Source organism: Electrophorus electricus, chromosome 2 (assembly GCF_041902795.1).
Source record: "Electrophorus electricus isolate QZ-2024a chromosome 2, ASM4190279v1, whole genome shotgun sequence".
NCBI classification, from domain to species: domain Eukaryota; kingdom Metazoa; phylum Chordata; class Actinopteri; order Gymnotiformes; family Gymnotidae; genus Electrophorus; species Electrophorus electricus.
In genome coordinates, this window is record NC_137498.1 from 12012704 (window position 1) to 12029643 (window position 16940).

The 16940-nt window shown below is 38.6% G+C and overlaps 1 protein-coding gene across 1 annotated transcript; it reads right to left on the minus strand.

The window, feature by feature from the left end:
• Positions 1-8370: 8370 nt before the first annotated feature.
• On the minus strand, positions 8371-9618 carry LOC145660224 (alpha-1-antitrypsin homolog). The gene is made up of 2 exons (XM_081724473.1): positions 8929-9618; positions 8371-8833 (listed from the first exon to the last, which is right to left on the minus strand). Exons 1-2 carry the CDS (start codon positions 9605-9607, stop codon positions 8559-8561), a joined length of 954 nt encoding a protein of 317 aa, XP_081580599.1. The 5' UTR covers positions 9608-9618; the 3' UTR covers positions 8371-8558.
• Positions 9619-16940: the final 7322 nt, after the last annotated feature.

The following is a 16940-nucleotide window of genomic DNA, read 5'->3' on the forward strand; positions in this document are numbered from 1 at the left end:
GTACAAAGGGGCAGGTGTGCTGGACTGAACTAACAGCACTTAGGGAGTCATTTTGGGTCTCTCCCACTGGGCCGCCACATCTCTGTGACAATGGACTGAGCCAATGATGACATTCTCACCTATAATGTGAGACTGTTAAGGAAGAAAGAGGAAACACCAAATGACTTTTAAAAACTTATAAAACCCTACTGCCTCCCTATATTTGTTGTGTGTGTTGGGGATAGAAGTTTGTCAGAGCTTCATTTGAATACACTTCATCTCCACTATAACTGTAGTTGTCAGAACATTCAGTAGACTGTATTGAAGAGTGTGTACGGTGTGTATCAGCAGTCCTGCTGTAGCCATGTGTAGTGTGTGGAACTCAGTAAGAATGCAGGTGTGTGTTTATCTGCTCCTTGCTGCTGATGGTGAGTGTGACTTTCCCTCTACTTCTGTAGATCATCAAATATCTACACAGTAGCTACTTTGTTAAGAAACACTGAAAACATCTAGTAGGAGTCCAGTTAGAGACGACATCTCATATATTTCTGATAACGTATAACACTCCATGTTATCTGAATATATAAGGTAGAATTTGAACAATTACGATTTGCTTTTTAGACTGCCATCAGTCATAAATCTTGAAATCAATGTATTATTGTGGTGCAGTTAAATCTCATGCATATCAGCTGCAGCACTCAGGCTAGAGTATAATAGAGCAAAGTAAGCAATCGTTATACTGTGATGGAGTAAATCTTACTCTCAACAATCCCTCTACTAGATAAAGGAAGTAACAGTATAGTGTAACTTACAAGTATGTAAAAGATAATTAGGCTTTCTGCATATAATAATGTGCTTAAAGCAATTCACTGCGTGCTTGAGATAGTTAAGCCATGTCAAAAAGAAAATCAATGTTGAATTTTTAATTTGAAACACACATGTGCTGAAGACATTGATAGTGAAGGACTTCAACTGGTGTAGCTGAAGGCTGTACACTGGAACATCACAGGATCACAGAGATCACTGTATACGCAGGAGATCCAGTACTGCTGCCCTGTTCCTGCACTGATATACACACCAGACCTGAGAGCTTCACCTGGTATAAATACAACACAAACAGAAAAACATGGGAAGTGATCTCCAGTGAGAGTGAACAGTACACAAACAGAGTTCATACTTAGAACTGACCACACTTTTCTATTCTTGCAGAGGCTCCATATAAACCTGTAACTCTTACTCCAGTGGACACTGACACATCAAGTCCAACAGCTTCAACTAAACCTACTACAACAATGACATCTCCAGATGGTTATAAGTTATTAATTTCATCAACTACTAATGATGGTAAGATTAATTTATTTAATAGTATTCTCCAATCAACACCATAAAATGATTCCCCACTAAATACTACTACTACTAACAATAATAATAGCAAGTGACATCAACAATTAATTTCTTAATGCAGTTCACTTCATATAGGATACTGTAAGGGTTGGCACCAGGCCAAATCCCCCTCCGGCCACCAGAGGGAGGCCTCAAGTCAACCACACCACTAATCAGGTTTAACACCCAACAGCTGGGTTAGACCTAATAAAAGCCCCGTGAACCAGTCATTCAGTGCTGGGTGTTTGTTAAATATTTGAGCCAAGCTCCTAGCTGGTAACTTCAGGTATTGAGGTCTGTGAGCCTTCCTGCTACACCTCACTTCTTATCTGTGAGGGTGTTTGTGTTTTTATACCTCCCCTCTCCAGTTTTCCCTCTCTAGTCTGTCTCTCTCCCAAGGCTTCCCTTAGCCATTCAAATTCTTCCCTCTTTTCTGATCTTGTTTGGGAAATTTTAGTTTGTTTTTCCTCAGTGCATCGGGGTTGCCATTTCTTCCCGTGACGTCCTTTGTTCTTCCTTTTTCCATGCTTGGCATGGTGTTTAGTTTTTTTCATTTTGTTTTACTTGATCCAAGATCTAACTGTTTTGCACAGGGGCCCAATCTTTGATAGAGTGTGGTTGCTCACCCAGTAGGCTATTGGTGTCATCACTTAGCTGACCTGGGTTCAAGTCTGCCTTACATATTGTGGGGTTTCATAAATTAAATGAATGCTAAGCTTACACTAATAGAGAATAATGCGCAGAATGGAATAGGACTAATGCTTGAATTAATAAAATAATTACTGTATGTCCAGACATGCATATGTGTGATTACACAAGAAGACATGTGTAGGAGACGGTCAAACAGAGGTGACGGCTGAGATGGAAAAACACAAAAGCAGAAGTGGTGCAAGGCCAGCAAAACTATAAGTCTGTCTGCTGCAAAGTTATGCTTTAGATCTCACTCGCACTGCGTTGTGAAGTGACATCTCCAGAGCTCTGCATTAATAAAAGGCCACAGGGTAACACACTGGTTCCCTTCTCTTCTTTCCTGCATCAACGGACACGACAATATACGTTCTTGAACTGTTTTACAGATGATCTTTCCTACAAAGGGCCATACTGATAGATACTTTGTTTCCCAGCATTCATACGTGACTCTACACTGGATCCTACTTTTCAAAGCCCCATTAATATGATCAGTTAATTATTCATGTTGTGTTTATGACCTGATTATATATAATCTTGCATTCAGAATGTGATTGTGTTTATTTTTGATAGGGTGTGATGTTTGGTTGTTAGATTGTAGATTGTGTTGTGGTGATTTTTAATGGTGCTTTTATTACACAGTTTGATTTTTTTTTTTTTTAACTACCCTTCAGGAATTTCTGCTCAAGCTTACTGTGGCCTGCACAGTGTTGTATTCCCAAAGCTTGAGGAGCTGAAGACAGACCTGGTAGCTGTGAAAGAAACACACCACCTAATGGTGGCAGGTTATGGTGAAACTGATGAAGACACTGAAGAGCCATATGAGGATGTCACCACAGATGCTTCAACAGATGATGAATTCTAGACTCCATGCTGTCCACTGCATTTACCACATTAATTTCAAATCTGTATGCCTATATAATACATGTAATGACGTTTTTATGCTTGTCTCTTTGTAGCTAGGTTGTTTGGTTGAGTGTTCTTTATAGGCTATAAGAAAATTAAAAAATGTATGCTAACCTTATTTCTTTTCAGTAGTAATTAACCTTTGTGAAGATGTGATCAAAACGTTGTGTTATAAAGCACATATTGGAATAACCCCTGTAAAACCATGTGCAGGTTATTTTGGGGCTACAATCCTGCACTTTAAAAAAATATATTTTTTAAAAATAATAAACCATTTGAATCAGTAATGAACAGAGCATTTAATTCTGTTTGTCTAGTTGCTAAATGTCATAATATAAGCATATATTATGCAAGAAAGTGTTTGCATAACTGCGTAGCCTTGGTACTGAAACACCAGAGTAAAGATAAGCCGTTTTGTTGAACATTGTATTGTGATCAATAAGCCTAATTTTCAGTTAAAATTGTATAATTTCTTAAGAATTTATTATTATAGTTGTTGTTTAGGTTGCATTTTGATCCTTAATGAGTCACAGAGTGAGTGAATTGTACCTATGTGGAATGATTACTAATTAATTAATATATAGTTTACATGTATAGGTTATATTTACTTTATTTATTTAGATTTTTTAATCTGAGCCTGATGACAAAATGATAGCATAAAGAGGAAATGATTTTAAAATGTGATAGTGTGATTTCTGATATGAGACTATAATGTCATTTCAGCTGCACTTTTTTCGTTGTTCTAAACAGCCACTGAACAGAATTTAGCCCTCCATTATGTCATAATGTGTGTCATTCTATTTCTGATCAGTTTATTGAGTGGATTTGCCGATGACGATCATTTTAGACAAAACATCAACAGAGACTACAAACAATTCTTCACGCATAAGAGGTACTGAGAAACGAAAACAAAACGTAAGTAGAATTTAGTTTTATCTACAAAGGCAGATACTAAATATTTGATAAGGGAATCGTATTATAAACATGTAGCCAATATGCGAATTTAAAAAGAGAACACACATTTTAATGATGGAGAACTTTTGACTGAACGGAGAACTAATTAGTGGGCTGATAGTGAGCTCCCCGCCCCACTAGTCACGTGGTACGGCCCGCCGCCTGCAGTGGGAGTTCATGGTCTTGTGTGAAACCACGACTATGTAGTCACACACACCTGCAGCGGGTTATTCTCCTAATGTCTGTGTGTGTTTATCCCCCTGTCGGTCTGTGTTCTCGCTAATGTTCACGTACGTGGTGCATTTTATGGTTTGTATGCTGTGTTCAACGTTGCTCATGTTCATCTTGCCTGTTTCGTGTGAGCGCCACTGTGTTCGTTATTCGTGTTCGTCTAATAAACGTCTGTCTACGTCAAGGGAGTTTGTGGGACCTGCGGCACTCGGGCCGTCACAGCTGTTTAATTTAACGGACCGCACAAATATTTTAAAATGCGGCATAAGTGAGTAGAGAATGAACTAACTAAAAGGAAACGTTGATGAATAAAAGGGGAAGTAGCTGAAAATATTCGCGTAACTGAACTCCATTAGATGAAATGCGTTGACTGAAACAAGGGAAAGTGACTTCTGCGCTTGTTTTAGAAAAGCCTCTGTAAGACCACGAGTGTGGCCATTATGCACTGTCGGACAACAGGCAAACTTTGTTTCACATGTATTAACATTTGTAGAAGAAATTGAGCTACGGGTGGCCATTTGTTCTGTTATATAACTATATAAAACAATAAAATCTATAAGCTTTGATTTCTCATTTCCATAGAGTTATGAAACTAGGCTACAAAAGTAATCCTGTGCACAAATGCATGTAAAATAAGCCTTGTTTTATAGAAAATTGTGTTGTAATCAAAGCCTAATTTTCAGTTCAAATTCAATTACTTCTTAGGAATAAATCTTTAATTTTAATTAATTTTTTTTTTAGTTGTCAAAAAACACATACAAACTGTTCACTTTTTAAAAGAAATAAAATGGCTTTATTATCGTTCAATACAATAGAGCTTTCTTCTGTCCTTTCTAGATGCCAAGGGACAACTTCATTACTAATATCATTACCAGAAGACACAAGAGTCATAGAGACCCTGCTACCATTGCTGGGTTTAAGCAGCATTACTCGGCCAAACTGGGAGAAAGTGTAAGTGTCTACATCATTTTATACTATAATTTTAATGATTTATATAGACTGCATCCACAGTTTTATTTATTTAGCCTTCACACTTTCCTGACTTATACAGATGGTAGTCCAAAATATGCTGTCCATTAGTGGAGTTTCCACTGCCCAGGGGTGGTCAATGGATGATTCATTTCCTTTACAATTCATCACTGATTATTTCTCATTTCTCACCCAAGAAACAGGAGGACTGTAAGGAGGTTCATACCATCCAGAGCAGAACTGCTGAACACTTTATGATCACAGAGTCAACGGAAGAGATTTGCTCTTTGGACCACAGCGCCCATGTAGAAGGTGCAGATGTACTTTCTTGCATAAATCTAGCTTTTCATTAAGAACACACAGTAGGACATGATGTTTGTTCACTTTAAATATGTGCCTGTACTTTATTATGTAATTGCATTTGTATTGATTTTTGGGAAAAATAAATTGTAGATGTAAGAGAGGATCTGGGTGGAGTAGCGGAATCTATTACAGAGGCAGTCAAAGTGGAGAACACCCCAGCTGGTGAGTAGCATCAAAGCACCACATCAATAATCAGAGTTTACATACATCCACTCCATGGACACCAGTTTAAAAATTCTACTTTTATTTCAAATATAAAGGCTCAGAATGCAAGAGGTTGAAGAGAGTACGCATCTTCTTCAGACGAGCATGGCAGGCTATAAAAAGCACCTTGTCCTGTGCCAAGCGCTCCAACAAAATTAGCCCTACTCTTTAACTTTTCCCAGCTCTTTTTACCAATTTATTTTGTATTTCTTTTTTCCCTTCATTTTCCCCAACCTGTCTTTTCATTTTCTGAAATAACATCTTTTGACTTTTTGATTTATTTTTGATTAATAAACTTTACTTCATGCAAAGATTTTGTCTGTTTGCATTCTGGACCTTTTAATCATATTTTTCATTCTAAGACCAACCAGGTTATAATTCTAATTCAGCCAAATAAATCTTGAATGATTCAACTCACTTTAATAACATTTTTAGATTATCACATATATGTACAGTTTCATGTCACTCAGCATTAAGAGAGAATTTCACACTCACCTTTCGTGAGAGGAAGTACAGTAAAGAGAAAACATAAACTGAGCATCTCAGTTTATGTAATTCCTTATCTCAATGGAAACACCATTGACCTCCCAGCACACACTGACAACTGTGTTCATGAGTAGGGGTTGGGTCTCTGATAGAGGGCTAGGGTGAGGTCTTAGAGCTAAATGGCCCTCCAAACTGAGGGATTCAGAGTCTCACTTCAAATTGTGCATTAGGAGAAATTTCTCAGAATCCCTTGTGAATCATTGAAAAAATGGATGCAGAAGAAAGGGGGAAGATTTCAACCACTAGCCTTTGTAACTCAGTCCCAAGAGGCAAGATGACACTTGAAAACAAGGAGTAGGAGGAAAAATGAGAGGGGATTGGGCCTTGGTAAATATCTAAGCACTAAATCTAAGAATAAAATGGTTTAAAACATATTACTTTTAATACATGTGGTTTTAGCTAATCCTAGAGATATATAATAAAGTTAAGATATCTGTTACAGGACAAGGAGGTTTTCAGATCCAGTACAGACATTAAGTCATATAAGATCAAATAAATTTGAAAAAAGAACAAAATTATTTACTCTATAATGCACCATCTTAAAAAAAAATGAGATCCCCTCTAAAATCCTCAATGTCAGACCTAGCTACCATACACTGTACATTCTTTAAATTGAGAACAGCATTTTGAAGTCTGATTTCTGACTCAGTTACTGTTCAAATGGACAAATTAACACAAATTACATCAAATATGGCCCATCCAGTTACTGGCTTAGACACAGCGTTAGTGTAATTCTTATTACTTTATCTGACACCAAATCAAAGGTGATAAATCTGATTTTGAACCCTGACAGACTCAGAGGGGCCTGGATGTTGCACCAACTGCTGTGATCAGATCATCATAGTGAATCAACATACAAGACAACGCACTGGGAAATAACTCAAAACTGATTTATAAATGAGTCACAGGACTGTTAGAGAGTTTGGAGCTTAATGTACGTCTGTCACATCGCTATGTCTGTTTTAGAATTACATAGTTCCATATGACTTAAGTAATACGTGTATGAAACACTGATATATATGACCAACATCCCTAATGTTATAACTGCCCCTGATTTGTGTGCTACAGACTGCCATGATTGGTTTGTCAAAACAAATGAAGACCCATTCAAATATCACTCAACAACTTTATTTCCATTCACATACCTGGGTTTGTGTACATCTGTATTCACTATGCCATCAGAAATAATCCAACAGTCTGTTACTTTTTCTCATATCTGGTGTAAGGGAACTGGACTAAGTCTGAAAGGAGCATTTAATTTTAAGTTTAATTATAGCTAAATGAAGTCCCTTCTATATGTAGCTCACTAAACTAGCACAACCTTTAGCCTTTCATTGCTCTGAGATAATACAGAGACGTGACTATATTTGTTGCTAATTGATATGAGAGAGAATTCAGTAGCACTCCCATCATACTGCTGACTAGACTGTGTGGGAGACGTCTACCACTACACAGTGGGGTTGGTTATCTTTCCCATGAACAGGATACTCCTGGTGTTCTTCTCCACAATGAAAACTAGGAACGGTCTGTTGACTTCTGTTTTGAAAAGCAATGACAAGGGCATGAATTCAAGAGTAGTTGCAGCTGTAGCCTGAGTGCCCTGCTCATCCACGCTGAGGACGGCCTTGTGCAGGACCTGTGGGGAAGGACCAGTATGTATGTAATGTATGTAAGCAGTAGATGCATTAACTTCTGAACAGTCCTTGGTGGACAACAGATGGAATTTGCCTGCTGCATCTCACCAGTGTGTTGACTGGGTGTAAAAGCATTGTGCAGTGTGTTGATTGTAAAGTGTCCTTGGGTACTTGAAAGGCACTATACAAATGTAACTTTATATTGTGTCATATCAAGAGAGGCAAACCTAGAAATTCACTTTTTTTTTTTTTTTTTAATTTGAGGCTCAGAGTGCAGTCAAAATTCTACTGGATATTTAAGATGGGCAGTCTATTAACAATATTTCCCACACTCATAATGTGACACTCTAGACATGACAGCATTTCTCCACATACCTTGGAAACTGCCACCTTGGCCCCCTTACTGATTCCAGAGAAGTCTGCACTGTCTGAGAATGCATTAACCATTCCCATGTCCTTCAGAGTGTCCCCAAGACAGGAGGAAGCAGACACTGAGAACTTGGGCATATACAAGTCCAAAGTGCTGGAGAACAGACATGGTCAGTCATGCAAACGCACTCTTACATGGAATAGCATAAGCAAAAATATTTATTTAATACTTTTTTGTCATTGGTAACCTTGTCAGGGAGTAAAGGTTTTACTTTGTGGTAGTACTTAATATGTATAAATTAAAGTATATTTTAAAAAGCATTTCATGATACATTACATTTTGTGGACTTTGTCCTTCCAGTAGTTGAGGTGATCCTTACTGATGTGTTTCTCCACCTCCTCCATTTTTCCCTGGTCAGGCAGGACGATCATCATGGAGGCGTTTCCATTATATGGCAGCATGATAACAGACGTAAAGTTGCCCTGGTCATAGTAGAAGTCATATTCACCATTTCTGTTCATCATATCCACAGACACTGTGGTGTTCTCATCCACATGAAAGTCACCTTTGCTGGTGTCCTCCACTTTAAAAGCCTCTTGCCATTTACCTGACAGAGTGAAATACAAAACTGGTTACTGCAGTTCAGGTGAAATACATGAAAAATTATTTAATCTCTAGTGGGATCTACTTGTCTACTCTTACCTTTGAAATACATATAGTTGATGAGCATCATCACAGTGGCAGCATCCAGACTCTTGACCATATCAGTGATCATGTTCTTGGTCTTTTTGGCAATTAACTTGTTGATCTCCTGCACAGCGACTTCAGGTATGGAAAAGTCCACACTGAAGGCTTCACCTTTGTAGAAGTGCTGGATATCTTTCAGAAACTTGTCTTCAGGCTTGAAGCCTTTTTGTACAGCTGCAGCTCCTCCTATCTCCAACAGTAGGGCATCCTGGCTGTGGTCCAGCATGTGGAGAAGGTGCTCATAGCCTTCATTGACCTGATCAGCTGTGAGAGCACTGTAGTCCAGGGTGCTGAAGATTTGTGAATGGGTATCACCTTTGGCCCCCAGGGCCAGCATGGATAGAGCCATGAAGATACTCAGAGGAGAGAAGAAGATATTCTTGCCCTGGGTGCCAGGACGGCTGGCCAGCTTCTTGTAGAGGGAGAAGGCAAAGTCTGCATTGTGGGGTGAGAGTTTGTGGCAGGGTTTGTCTTCTCCATCGTGGTGGGGGTGGGCTGCATCGTTGCCATGATGGAGATGTTGATGGTGATCTGCTGAATGGTCATGATCATGATCCTGGTCCTTGATGCCTACAGTCCAGTCCACTGACAGTATGAGGACAACAATCAAACAGCACTGGACCTTTCCCCACATTTTAACACCTGCAGAAGCACTGCACAGATTTAAAATGTGTCACATTCAGGTTCATTTAAACAAAACTATTACATTAGAAAATAGTCAACACATGGATTTTCATAAGAGAGGTATATACGTGATAGCCTTCATGGAGACTACTTCTGAGTCTAGTCTTTAATTCAGTTTTTACATTTTTAAAGATGTAATAGATCACTGTTGAAGTGTTTGCCATTTAGTTCAAACAAGATCTGAGGAAATAATTACTTGTATCTCCAGAATATCAGTCATCTTACAGTACATTTACTTACCATCCACGTCCTGTCAGCAGTAAACTATTGGGATTGAGTTCATACATTTTATAGCCTGTTTGGTGTAATCTGAGGTCAGTCCTTTAAACATTAACCACTGAGGGGCTGTTTCAAATAGAGCAGGAACATTGCACAGCATTTATCCTTTAGTTAACATTACTGATGCCAAAACCGTGTACGCTGGCATCGTTACCTCTGGTATTGATTCCTGTGAGGCTATGTAGTCTCATTCCAAACTCAGCTGCTGCGGTCTTCGAATACACTAACTGATCTGTGTACATAAGTGCAGTTCTTTTTATCAGCTATACAGGATGGCAGTCTTTTTTCATATTAGCTAACATGTACTTAGTACTTTCAGAGCTCTTTGTATTCTCGGTACCACTGACCTCTCTGAGAACCTTCACACAACTTGAATGATTCCTCGCCATTGCAAGTTTTGAAAGCTTTTTGAAAGCACACATTTGGCCACAAAGCACATTTCAGTCTCAGGTGTATGCATTTTTATTTTAGTTATTTACCTCATATTTCAATTTAAGCCTGTATCATTAGCTCTGCTGTCATCATTTGTCATCGGGATCAGCTGCAAACTCTCTCTGAGCCTTTATGTGGTTTAAATGCATAGACGTACTGTAGCATGAGCTGATGGTGTAACATTTATTTGCCTTTACAGAGAAAAAATGCATATAATTATATATTAAGATAATTAAGACAATATTTTGTTTTATTAACTCCAAACATCTTTCACTGGTTAATGCTGGTTATAATTTTGCTTCTTGAATAAAGTGCATAGATCTTGTTGCATTTCTAGAATCATGCAAGGCAGATGCATGACGCACCAAACCCTCCACTGAGTCACCAATGTAAAGAGAAAAATTGAGACTCTACGGATCCACCTCGTTTGATACGAGGAATTCCTGATATGCCCAACGTAACTTAGCGTGTAAATCACACATAAGATTGGAGTGACAATAGTAAGACATCTTAAGTGACATCACATTAATATCAATCCAAATGTCGTGGAAAGGGAGATATGTTTTACAAACGGTTGGTTGTCCACATGTATTTTTTTTACTGCATCTCCTCACATCCCTCCTCTAATCAAGCCCTTAATACAGTTCTGGATTTCAAAATATTACTAAACGTGTGTAACTCGTGGAAGGTGGAGGGCGAACACACGTGCGTAGTACCATCGTCTCTGACATGCGAGTGAGCGGAATCAAAAACAGGAGAAAACAAACTCTAGACAGAACAGTGAAAAGGAACAAGTTTAATAAACACCAGGAGAACACAATACAGGACAAAACCAAGGAACAAACAAAAGAAGAACAGGCTAATCAGGGTGAGGATGAACACTACGTAAATTAGGGAAATAAATATTTAAGGAAAGACAAACGGGAAAGCAACGAAACATAAAACTAAGACAAGCGAGGGAAGAAGAAACAAGGAAGGGGAGCACACAGACCAGGCTACTTTAGCGAGACTAAAGATAAGAGACAAACACAGGTAACAGAACTAAAAGGAAAAGCACACAACACTATCGTATATGAAAATGCTAAAGAAACCTAAACAGAAACGAAGCAACGGGACAACACCTGACGCGAAAAGAGAAAGCAACGTAGACGAGAGAACAGTGAGAAAGTACAACGGACGAGGGAACAGAATAAAACAGAGAGAGAGAGAGAGAGAGAGAGAGAGAGAAAACAAGTAAGTGGTTAGGTAGTCATGGAAACGGGCTGCGCTCCGGTCCGTGAGCATGACATGCCAACCCATTATGTTTTACTGCCCCTCAAAGAAAGCAATCTAGATCTGGAGCTGTTGAAGTATATTGTTAATTTTATTCTAAAAGGGAGAACAGCATTGTGCACGCAGTGAATTTTGATTTTCAGTTCAGTTCCAGCTCACATGGAATTAAACCCCTTATATGTTTTATTTAGCACATGATTCTATTGGTAAGGTTATGAAGCTTGTCTCTGCAGTGCCTGGCATGCCAGTATTACTGAGATTTCTTATGATCATGCTCTTAGCTAACCTACATACAAAGAGTCAAATGTTCAAATGTTGTGTCCAGTGTTCATTTGATCCCAAAGTTAGCTGAAGAGTATTTGTACTTTTTCTGCTATTCTAACAAGATCAGGCAAGCAGACTTAAGCTTGTGAGATTTTTTATTGACTTAGTAGATTTGGTTTGGCACAAGTTCAGGACATGAGCTGAATAAACTGTTTTGTGAACTCTGATAGAATAAGAGGTCTGAGAGTTGGTACCAACTTCTGTGGAAAGTCCTTCATGGTCAGCCAGCATACATGAAGAGCAAACAAACTGGAAGCTTGTGTCATTACATTTGTCTCCTTGCCATGTCTGTTTTGTACATTTTCCAGTTCCACAGGATTCAGTGATAGATGTGTATGAAATGATTGATTAAGAATTCGAGCAGGAATGCTAAGGTTAGATGTGACTCTAATTTACATATTACAGACCTCCCAGTGGAGCTGACGAGTGCCTGATGGAGCTGATGTCTACCTGGTGGAGTTAAATTCTGCCTGGTGGAGTTATGGTGTACCTGGTGAAGATGAGGTCTGCCTGGTGGAGGTCCACCTGATGGAGATGAGCTGCACATGGTGGATTTGAGGTGTGCCTTAATACTACTTAATTGAAGCACACACAAATTGTCACAGCATGTTTATATTTCCCCCTAAGATAATGTAAGAGAAATGATAAACATTAACTTCCTGTCACACACTTCACCTTTTAGTTAACTGTTGGAAAATCTACTTATATTGTAAAACATTCCTTGATGACACTAAGCAGTAAGTAGGAATCTTTTTTTTTTCTTTCCCATCCTGAAGGTACTAAGGAGATTAATCACACTATTTGTCTTTTTTTTCCCCCCTAATTCACAGCCCCAATCCACAGGAAAATTTCCCCAGTACAATTTTAGCTTCAACAGTTTTTTTTGGGAAGGATCAATCTGGCATTCTCTTGATTTTTGTTTAAGGTAACATTAGCTAATGTTACTCCCAGAGTGTCCTTTTTAGCAAGAGGAACCATATGAATCAAAATAATGATAACTCAGGATATGACATCATACACATCATAACTGATAATGTAACATCAAACTAATGACATCATCACATAATGTAAAGGCAACCTGGTGAATTTTATGTAGAATGTAACATATAGAATAAGTACTCTGAGTTGTGTTAATTGTATAACATTGACTTAAACTTTTTGAGATGTTGAGAGACACACCTTGAGAGAAATGTTAGCACTGAATATATGTTTAGCACACAATCTTTAGTAAATCCTTCATACAAAACTGGAAACTGAACAGCAACCTCAACAAAAAAAGAACTAAGATTTACTAAATGGCTCCATTTGTGTTTGTCTATGGTGCTGAAACTAACTCTGTAATTTCAGCACCATGGGCAGCAAGCAGGCTCTCTATGACTTCAGAACTATCTCAGAAGTGCTTTGCTTCACTTAATAATACCTTTGTGCACAAGTGACTCAGTCTCTCTTACAGAGTAACTGTAAGGAGAGTGAGCCCTCTGAGTGAGCCCATGGTCACACACACTTTCTTTAGTTCCTCTACACCCTTGTGGTTTCCCTGACCCCCCTGCTGTTCCTGAAGTACTCCTTTCCTGGACGACAGGCAACTCACCCTTTCCATCACATTTGACAGCTGTAATCACGCACATGGTTCCTGTTATTCAGCTCTTGTGTTCTGTCCTCTCAGAGCAAGAGACACACTAAAGTTTAGCAAGTATAAAACTCAGACAGATGGATAAAGGGTTCAGGAAAGTGAGAACAGGTTTGTGCTGTGTCAACACTGGGCACAGTGGACTTAAATAAAACGTTGAAATATCTTCTGCCCGAGCTGTGACTGATTTCCAGAGCTGCACCACAACCATGAATACAGATGCATGCGTTCTTTCACAGGTGAAGAATGTACAAAAAAGGGAGGAAGTGCCAGTTTCTGTCTGAAGAGTCAGACAAAGCAAACAAAGAGAAACTAAGAATGGGCACAGAAGACAATGAAAGAAACTCAACGTAACAATAACTGTTGCAGCACTTAAAAAAGGGGGTTTAAAAGGAAAGAAAGAAAGACATAACGACACAGGTGGCACAGTGACTGAGACGGAGCACACGCGACCTGTGCGTGGCACGGCACAACAGCAAAACACAAAGATCCTTTAAACAAAAGACACAATATAAACAAAAGCCACGTGGTAGCTGCCACCGTAGCCAGACGGAGGGCACCGTTACAGTCCCCCCCACAAAAGACACGCCTCCCAGTGGTCATGGACACAGACTCGGGAGGTGGAGCAGGGAAACACGGCCACACCAGCACAGTTCACTGAACAGTGCATGGCCACACCATCCTGTGGGAGGGATGCAGCAGAGCCCAGGCACAATAAACACAGCACCACCTAGAGCCTGGGGCATGTTAAACACCATATTACCCAGGGGCATGGCAGGGTAAACATCGCTCCAGCAGGGCGTAGGGCACAATAAACACAGTGCCATGTAGGCCCAGGGCACAGTGAGTCCTCAAGATGACACTGTCTCATGGTGAGGCCAAGGTTTCTGTCAGATAGTGTAGTGGACAACATACATTCTACATAGTGCAGCTTTCACTTTATTTGGAGAATTTAGTCCTTGATTATAGACATTTAGTTAATAGTCTACAGACATTTTAGGTCATTTTAGCTTTCACTTTAATTGGACAGTCCAGTCTTTTGCTGTAGATGTTTAGACGACAGTCTATATAACATCAGTTTGTTTCAAGTGCTAATAAAATTTCACTAGTCCAGTTGATACATGTACATATTTAAGAGTCAGGTAACATGTAAGACATGATCAGGTGTTGTACTGTTTACCAATTATGAGTTATGACATTAATTTTATTTTATAATTCCCTTTGGATCCATATATAAAACATTAAATAGATGCATTTGTTTTTGTCTACAAACTCACAGACCCTGTGCCCCAGGTCGTCTTTCTGTTTCTAGTAAAGTGGGTTGTGAGTATATAAAAGTGTGTGGGTTATTTATAATCCATGCTGTAGCATTAGATATGATCTGAAAACGTATTGTAAAATTTGATAAATTTGATAAATTCGATAAGTCTGCCAGTTATTTTTATCAGGTGGATTTTATAGTTTTATAGTTTATATATATATATATATATATATATATATATATATATATATATATATATATATATATATATATATATATATATATATATATATCACACAGATATCTATGCACTAAGACAAATAATCAAATAATCAGAGTAAGTAATCATTACGTGGTGACAGAGTAAATGTTACTTTAACCAAATAAATCTTGGTGGTAACAGTACAGTGCAATTTTTATTAGTGTAATGGATCATTATGCCTTTGTAGGGGGATTAGTCACTGCATTTACTCACTTCTACTCATAATTAAGAGAATAGAGTCAGAATGTAGGAGAATCAACAGACTTCTTATGAGTTTACAAGTAGATAAAATTCAAAGCAACAATTAAGTTACAATCCAGTAAAAACTGCAATTTAACGTTTGACCACTAGGTGGACCCATGCTACAAATTTTACATAAATCATATGGCAACACTAGGACTATATAAATGACACATTTCTTATTAAGACTGATTTATAAAAAGAAAAATGTCAAATTTTCCTTCTACAAGATGAATGTATTTTTTTTTATTTACATAATTCACACCTTTAACCTCAGCATTATTACATGGACCAAGAAAAGTCTTTTGATATGCAGAAGTTGAACGCAACAGTACATTTGTGGTGTGAGTAGAGTTCACATCTCTAGTGGTGGAGTGACATTCTTATAGAGTGAAGACCATCTTTTGACCAGCAAACACATCTCTCCTGCAAACTAATTACCCATCAAATTTGAAATGGAAACACACTACTCAAGCTGAAAATGTGCAATTAAAATTCACCCTGACTTATGTTTCATGCACTGTATTGTGGGTAAAAATAGTGCTCTGAAATTAAATGCTCCTTTAAACAACTGTTCACACTTTTTTTAATGTCTCAGGTAGCCAGTTCTGTGGCTGCTGTAATTCCACCTGCTATTTTCTTTAATAATCATTTGAAGTACTTTGGGTGTCATAGTGAAATGAACTGACCAAACAGCAGTGAGGGAGGTTATGTTGGGTCTCACCCCCTGAGCTTCTACATCGTGTCTCTATGACAAAGGACGGAGCCACTTAACTAAGAATGAGACCGTCCTCACTGACAATGTGAGAATATCTGATAGATCACTGACTGATAAGGAAGATAGAGGACATACCACACGACAACTTACAAAACCTCCCGCATCTCTATATTTGGTGTGTGTGTTGTGTTGAGGTTAGTTTGTCAGAACTTCATTTGAATACACTTTCTCTCCACTGTAAGTCTAGTTGTCAGATCATTCAGTAGACTGTATTGAAGAGTGTGTGTACGGTGTGTATCAGAAGTCCTGCTGTAGCTGTGTGTAGTGTGTTTGGAACTCAGTAAGAATGCAGGTGTGTGTTTATCTGCTTCTTGTGCTCCATGCTGCTGATGCTGAGTGTGACTTTCTCTCTAATTCTGTAGATGATCAAATATCTACTCAGCAGCTACTTTATAAGTAACACATGGCCGTATTAAATATATTTATTTATTTCGTTCCATTGGGGGTGTCAGTGATGACCTCTCAACCCTGGCCTAGTAGCAGAGGCCTGACACATGTGGCCTCAGACTCTGTTCTGCTGACACTGTTTTCATATTTGTGTTACATACCGCTCTAGCTCTGACTCTTCCCTCTGTGTGTGTGTGTCAGAAGGTCCTGCGTTCAGTCTCCACCACTGCCAAGTTGCCATTGTTGGGCACTTCAGCAAGACCCTTAGCCCTCATTTGCTCAAGTTGTACTCAGTCATAAGTATAAGTTGCTTTAGATAAAAGTGTCACATAAATGTAAAACTCACTGTGTAGATTTTGCATGAATTCATAGTGCTTATTTGCTCCTGTGAACTTGAATATTCAGCCTGGTGACAAAC

Coding starts and splice junctions, on each gene's coding strand:
- LOC145660224 (XM_081724473.1), bottom strand. CDS start 9,607: ATGTGGGGAAAGGTCCAGTGCTGTTTGATTGTTGTCCTCATACTGTCA. Junction 8,834..8,928: donor CAACTATATGTATTTCAAAG/GTAAGAGTAGAC, acceptor TCACTCTGTCAG/GTAAATGGCAAGAGGCTTTT.